At 44.5% G+C, this 7,845-nt stretch overlaps 1 protein-coding gene across 1 annotated transcript in view; it reads left to right on the top strand.

Annotated features, from left to right (window-relative positions):
* Positions 1-1,819: 1,819 nt before the first annotated feature.
* pcbp4 (poly(rC) binding protein 4) overlaps positions 1,820-7,845 on the top strand; it is a gene marked incomplete at its 5' end in the record, with an annotated part of 16,230 nt that continues 10,204 nt past the window's right edge. Inside the window, one exon of the mRNA XM_023393262.2 lies at positions 1,820-1,879. Within this exon, the coding sequence (XP_023249030.1) occupies positions 1,820-1,879 (60 nt within the window). The remainder of the gene's footprint in view (positions 1,880-7,845) is intronic.

The following is a 7,845-nucleotide window of genomic DNA, read 5'->3' as shown; positions in this document are numbered from 1 at the left end:
TGTCAGCTTTGATTCCCAGCATCCAGCTGGGCTCACACACTGACTGTGGAGCAGCTTCTCAAGTCAAACTTTGCCTGTGGATTTTTGGCTGCAGCAGCGAGGCTGCACGCTGCTCTGAACTCTGCTAATTGACTACAAGGTGAAAATCAAAGGTGTAATTGGTTTTCATTCTTTCTTTTTTTTGTTAAAGACTGTTCAACAATCAGAACAGTGAGCGATGTCATACATATGTTTGAAAACAGTTTTTCTTTGAGTTATTTTGAGAGTCAACAAAGCGTTGTCTCAGTCCACTGTTTGCTCATGAATCATTAATAGTTGGCGAAGCTCCTTCTGTGGCACCTAATCAAGATCTCCTCTTCTTACGCCCTCCTCTTCAGAGGGGTCAGAGGTCATGGTCGGCTACAGAGCTGCAGCTGACAGGGGTTCAGTGTCTTGTTCAAGGACAGCAGCGTTACTGTCATTCACAGAGGACTGAAGCATGTTCTTCTCTGTCACTGTAAATTGTCCATGTGTTCATGCAACAGGATATTTACATATCATCAGAAACGATTTGTTAGCATGTTGAAAACGACGTGCTTCTGTTTTACTGTATTTTATTACAACTTTTCACCATTGATTTGATGTATTTTTTTTAAAAACAAAATCCCTGCAATGACACAAACACTTAAACTGTACCTCTGCTGGCAAAGTGAATGATCCACATGTTCTTAAAACTTCTCATACAGTCATCAAATCTAAAAGGAAAAAAAAAACTCAAGAAACAAAAAGAAAAACAATCACGTGATAAATTCAAACCTGCAGTCATGTAGTAACCAAAATAAAACAAAATACAAGCGCAGTTTGTGTCACATTGGCGTGGTTTTCACACAGCAGCAGAACAGTTATGGGTATTTATAGCACCTGTACAGAATCATTAGGCGATATAACAATGATCTTTGTTATAAACCAATTAAGTTATAGCTCACATTGAAAGAGACTGTACAATCCAGAATAAAAATAATAATAATAATAAAGTGTGAAATCCTGAGACACTGAACATAGTTCTTCAGTTATCACTTTAAATACAAACAAACACTGAGCAAAGTCACTCAGGTTGTGGAGGTTTTTTGTAAGTGCAGAACATGTCAAATAAAGCTGGTGTGAGGCACACACACACACACACACACACACACACACACACACACACACACACACACACACACACACACCCTCACTGTTAGAAAGACACGGCCGCTTTGTCACGTCATTTTTCAAACAAATGCTAACCAGGCACGCACAGCAGAGAGCGAAAGAAGAGCAAATTATCATGTGGGGATATGGATGGCTGATTATTCCATTATGTCCCATGTACAGAACTCATCAGTCGTGGCAAATTCTCTCACACACACACACACTTTCCAGCAGATGTTCACACACTCTATTAGAAGCAGTGTTGGTTTAACTCGATGTGACCAGACCTCCGCCTGTGGAGAGGAGCGAAGGGGAGGAAAGGAGGAAAGGAAGGAAGGAAGGGAAGGAGGAACAGTGACAATCCAATCAGTGGGCAGGTGTTTCCTGATTCTGGTGTAAAAAATTAGGTCAAAATTTTGTTTTCTCGTCACTTCAGGGTTCCACACAGTGTGGGAACTTTGAGCACTGACTTACTTTGTATCTGTTCACAGTTTTTATTCACAGTCTTTTTTTTTTTACAAATACAAATCTTTTCAAAGTCTGCACAAGCTTGAATTTCTCCTGCAGATTTCTTTCACAGGTTTATTTACAGCCACTTTTACATCACTTTAACTCTCTCTCTCTCTCTCTCTCTCTCTCTCTCTCTCTCTCAGGAGGGGTGGAAGCCAACTCCCAAACCACGTCTCAGGAGCTCCTCATTCCAAACGATGTAAGTGCTCTGGATGTAAATTAATATAACTTGACATAATTGACACAATTTGCCACATGCATCGCCACGTCACCTCTTCTCAGAGTCACACAGACACTTTGCACTGGTATCATAATGTCTGATCTACTGACGATCAACGTCTATAAATCTGATTAGAATTCATCCAGAAAGTCGCTCCACATTCTTTAACTTCAGCTCTTCACTATCAAAAGTAATTGAGGTAAAAACTTGACTGATATTCTGCAGGTGTTATCTTTACCTCGTGGTTTGATATTGAAACTTGACAGAAGAAAGGAAACTAACGAGCTGAGGTCAAAAGGAAACGGAGGCCAGTCTAGCCCGGTCTAATATGGCGGCGATGCTGACGTAAGATCCAGCAGCCGATACGGCGTCTACGCATATATGTCTGTGGGTGTTTGGTCATAAACCAAAGTGTTGGAGAATTTAAATTTTTGACCTGATGATTTGCGCTAGATGAAAAAAAAGCAGAAGATCAAAGTTATTGCAGTTCATCCTGAGGGGAACGTGAATGCTTCATAACAATCCATCCGGCGGTTGTTGAGGTATTTCAGTCTGGATCAAAGAGGTGGGCAAAAGTAGCCACAAAACTAAAAAAAAAAAAGCTCTGCTGTTTGAGACGTACACCACAGATTATTCTAACCTGAGTGTCTGACTGTGGGTTGGGGCTGATTATTATCTGAAAAAATATGAGCACATACTAAAAAAAACGAGGCACTCCTGCCCTCAGCCTCGGAGCCGGCTGCACTGCAGAGCTGCTAACGACACACTGTCCAGGCAGTGAATCAGAGCGGGGGAACAGTTCAGTGTCGTGCTCAAGGACACGTGACGTTTGATGGACATGTTGACTGTCGAAAGGTCAAAGCAGTGACTTTTAGTTTATAAGAAAGCCTTTGGCCACCCTGTCTCTCCCTCCCTCTGCTCGTCTCTCCCTCCTCCTCAACTCACCCTCACCCTCCCTCTGTCTGTCCATCACAGGCAGTAATTCCCCCGTCAGCGTTCAGCTGTTCAGTGCTTCACCGACGACGACGGCGGCGGCGGCGGCGACGTGGCTCCTTTCAAAACTCTGAATTAAGCATCAAAGTAATAAAGCTGTTTACACGACTGTAATGTGACTCCTCGTCTAATAATCTGGCTCAGGAACGATAAGCAGTTATTGTGAACGTTCTGACAAAAAAAAAAAATAATAATAATAATGAACACAGACCCGGCCTGACCGCGTATAAAGAGAAGCGCAGCCACAAAAAACACAACATGAGATTAAAGCAAACTGTGCGGCACTTAAAGTTTCAGCTCGGTTTGTCGTGGGACGTCAGAATGAAGCTGCTCACACACATTAAAGCGCTGTGACGCAGGAGAAGTCTGAGTCTGCGTCCCGTGGCACGCTTCATTAGCAGAGAGGAATTAAACTGAGCCACAAACATTTACACTGGCGTCTGACGGCAAGTTGAATTTTAGTGGAATAAGGGTCAGCACGTTTGTTTATTTTCCCCACATAAATCATATGCCTGAATCTAAGAATGTGAGTCTGTTGGTGTAAGACCAGCGTTTAAATACAAGAGGGAGGCAAGGGTAACTGGATACAAGGAAAATCATTTCAAAATTAAACAGGAAAGCATAAATACAAAGCCCCAAACTCATCATAGGGGAAAATAATGATAATTACAGTGTTGAGTTACTAACTTTATATAACAATAATTTCAAAGAGAAAAAAAGAGTCTTGTTTTCCTTCCAGGGGCATGATGGGAGAGTGTGGTAGACATACGCTGTAAAAGGTGTAACAGTACCACAGTATTACAGATGGCACATCGTGTGTGTGTGTACATGTGCAAGCAGACTGAATGTAGAACAATAAGTTAGTAAGGCCGTTATGGACAGTAAAACAGTGAGACAGATGTAAAACCAGATGTAGGAAATGGCGATAACGGCGCTCCGGTGTGAGCTGATCCACGCCTGATTTACATCGAAGTTTAATATGAGATTCGCAGATCAGCTCTGGTTCAGAGCCGAGAAAACGAACCTGTTTGTTTGTATTTTCCATTATCATCACGATCACAGCACACACCGCCTCAAAGACTGGCAGGGAGCGGCAGACTACCTCACAGTCAGACCTTTACTGCCGTTCTGCCCGTTTAACCGGCTGCTGACAGCACCGGCAAACAGAATCATGACAGTTTAATGAAAACCACCAAACAGAGGTTTTAAATTTGGTTCACTGGCGATCCACGGATATACGTGGCGCTGGATGGGAAAACGCGAAATGGGAACAGGAGCGCAGCGAGCGTGTTTTTCCCATAAAATGCGTACTCCCCCTTTCTGCCTCACTTCACTGTACGAGTCGTCCTCTACTTTGCCGCTCTCCGTCCATCCATCAGTGGCTGTCAGTCAGTCGTTCAGTCCGTCTCACAGCGGTTGCCTGGAGCCTCCGTCCTGTAGTCAAAACACTGGGTTAAAAACAGCAGCCGGATCCCAGTTTGTCAGCAGCTCCGTCTGCAGGACAAACACAGAGACACACACACACACACACACACACACACACACACCACACGCGTTACCTTCACTTAACCGTCAGTGAGTCAGGCACCATTTGTTGTCACTATGTTATTTCAATGCAAACAGGAAACATTCCCTCCATTTTCCCAGGAGCACCTCATTGAAAAATGTTAACAGCATCCACTAAATCTTCTGAGCTGAAACTAAAATCAAACCCTCGACCGTGAAATAGGATAAAATGACCCACAAGTGCCGTCACTTTTTAGGATCTGGAACATACCAAATACCAAAATATGGGTTTAAAGGTTTTAAATGGTTTAAACCAAGTGGACCGTGCTGAGGGCGATGACTGTTTCATTGTGACATCACAAAGTTGCAGAAGTCCTGACGGCTGGTTTTAAGGCTCAGTTTCTGAATACTGGCTGTGTGCATTTCTCTGTGGACTGAGGCTTTGATACTTTCACACTATTAATATAGAAGCTAGACCTGATCTATAATCACACTACACCTGGAAATCCCACTCTATATAATATGGAACCTTTAAAATGATTAACTAATAGGTTTTATTTATTTAGCAGACTCGGCCACAAGCCCAGCAGACGTGCATTTCATCAATATTGTATCTAGTAGGAATCTTTTTCTGAGCGTGTCCATCTCATCGATCTAAACTATTGACATTAGTGTCCTGCAGCAGAAAAGACAGAAATCTTTAGCTGCATGGAAGTCAACAATGTGGAGGTCTTCATGGGAAAACCAGACCCGACTCTGGACCTGAGTCAGACCAGGTCCGAATTATACAAAAATACATGTGCTAATAAATAACAGTTACATACAGTATATCGTTGCAGGAGGAGAAAAATAATTTCCATAAATTAGTTTGTGAAGCAGATCAATTATTTTTGGACTCTGACATCATCGGAAAAAACACGTCGTGCAAACTAGTTCTGTCTGAGTGTAACACGAGTCTTCGGGTCTTTCCGGATCAGGTCTAATTATTCTCAGGTCTGTTCCGGTCTGTTCTTCCCGCGCTCCGGTCCACGTTTCTCTTTCAAAATTCATTCATGCACGTCCGCTCAGGTTTGTACCGAGGGTCATTTTCAGACTTTGTGAAGATCTCTAATAGCCTGTCTGATTCTTTCATGCTGGAGTTAGCTTCCCGTCACAGACGATGTCTACAGTTTCATTCTAACCTTACGTGTTTTAACCACCCACCAACAATCGGTCGTAAGCTATAGTTTATCCGCATTAAAAGATTGTTCCTTAACTCCAACACAAGTCTGCAGAATCACAGTGTTGACGTTCTTTTCTGGCGATGGAGAGAAAAATGAGAAACTGCACAAATCGGAGATGCGAGTGGAGATTCAGAGATCAGATTCAGAGGGTAGTTAGAAAATAAACAGCAGAATACAGTAAATACATGTGGCGCTGCTCATACATTGAACCCTCCCTCCACAGTTGTCGTGTTTCCCACATTTCTCGCTGTTTCTGCTCGAGGCTTCGTTCATTCTTCAGCATCTCTCTCCCCGGGAACTCACACAGTCATGTTCCATCAACATCTCTCCACACTTTATACACGAGCCATCTGCAGCACGATAAAGGACAGACGGGGGGAGGGGGTCATGGTTCCACAGGAAACTCCGCCTCTCCGCTCTGACAAGATAATCAACACCTCCGCAGGTGCCGTCACCTTTCAGGTATAAATGGAGCATCAGTTTCAAGGCCCCGGAGCGTCCATTCATGTTTCTGTGCAGTTGCAACCACAGATCACGTGTGTGTGTGTGTGTGTGTGTGTGTGTGTGTGTGTGTGTGTATAGGAGAGAATGGTGTGAGGATCAAAAGGAGAACCAGCAACACCATAATAGCTTAAGACCCTGTGCATGTAAGTGTGTGATGTTTGTGTGTGTGTGTGTCACTGAGCAGTGCCAGGCAGAGCAGCTTAATGACATCCTATAGCTCACAGTTAGAGATTTAACAGCAACCCTCTCTCTCTCTCTCTCTCTCTCTTTCTGTCTCTCTCTCTCCTTCAATAAACCTTTTCCAAATTACAAGGGCAGCGGGGAATCGCCCAAAAATAGCCCTCTCTTCGTCCTCTTCCTCCTCAGCTTCGAGCCGATTTTACCCAACAGCACTTACATAAAAGCCGCTCGGAAAGAGGGGGCACGTAACACTGTACAGAGTCCTGCGAAAGAACCTCGTATCTCCGGAGCAGTCAGCCTTGTAGAAAGTGTAAAAGCCAAAGCTTGTTTTCACAGCGAGGGCCACTGCGACTGTTTCTCCCGCACTAAAGAGTGTGTGTGTGTGTGTGTGTGGGACAAATATCTTTTATAGCACTAATATTAACCCAAGCCACGATCTTCTCCCCCTAAACCTAACCAAGTAGTTTTACATAGCCACTTTAATTAAGACGGTTTCCTCATTTTGTTGATGACAGAAACGTATTTGCTGTCGCAGGTCAGTACGACAGTATCAGGAGGCCTTTGATGCACCGGCCCTGATCTGTTTTCTTCTAGTCACATGTGGACTGCAGGAGCCGGGGATCGAACCGCTGACCCTCTGATTAGTGGACAACCTGCTCTACCTTATGCTATCCACTGACATCGCTGTAATACATTTACTTTAATTACACGGCGCAGCGGTTCGCACTGTCGCCTCACAGCGAGGCGGCTCCGTTTGTCTCTAGATGGCGGTCCTGTGATACACTGGCGATATCAGATTGGCTGCAGCCCCGCTGTGACCCTAGAAGGATAAAGCGGTATGGATAATGGATGGATGGACTATAATTACATACAGGCCTAACCTGGAGATATGAGGGTTGTTTTTTTTTTTTGCTGGGTCGTACATGAGAAAGTCCGAGCGCCTGGTGCCTCTGCTGGTCGTGACTCGCAGCCTGTGATTCAATGAGGCCGTTCAGGGGGGTCGAACGGCGGCTAAAGGTGGATTTCACACAAATGGGTCCTGACCTGGTTGTTGTCAGCTGGCACTTTGTCATCTGTCTCTCCCACAGTGTCATTATAGCTTCCACACACACACACACACACACACACACACACACACACACACACACTTACATTATCAGACCTCTTTCCACGAATAGCCCACAGAGCAGATCTCCTCCATCAGAGCCTGGTGGTCAGATGACTTGTGGGGACAGGAATGTTTGTGCAGAGAGAGAGAGAGAGAGAGAGAGAGAGAGAGAGAGAAAGGGGCAATGAAGGAGTGAAAGATACCGAATGACGGATGCAGAAAAAGGTGAAGTGAGCAGGCGAGGAGGCAGAAAGTGTGAATAAGAGAAAGATCTGGGTCACACACAGATAAAAGTGAGAAGGCTGAGAGGAGAGGATCAGTGGAGAGTTCTGCCTCTGAGTCTCTGTGTCGGAGAACTTTCATTCAGAGATGATTTAAAACAGAGGAGAACCCTTCAGGTGCCAGCACCCCCCCTCCCCCTCCCCCTCCCC

The sequence above is a fragment of the Seriola lalandi genome, unplaced genomic scaffold (assembly GCF_002814215.2).
Source record: "Seriola lalandi dorsalis isolate HSWRI2012SDOR001 ecotype SW California unplaced genomic scaffold, Sedor1 jcf7180002054932, whole genome shotgun sequence".
Lineage (NCBI taxonomy): Eukaryota > Metazoa > Chordata > Actinopteri > Carangiformes > Carangidae > Seriola > Seriola lalandi.
This window is presented reverse-complemented; position numbering and strand designations above follow the sequence as displayed.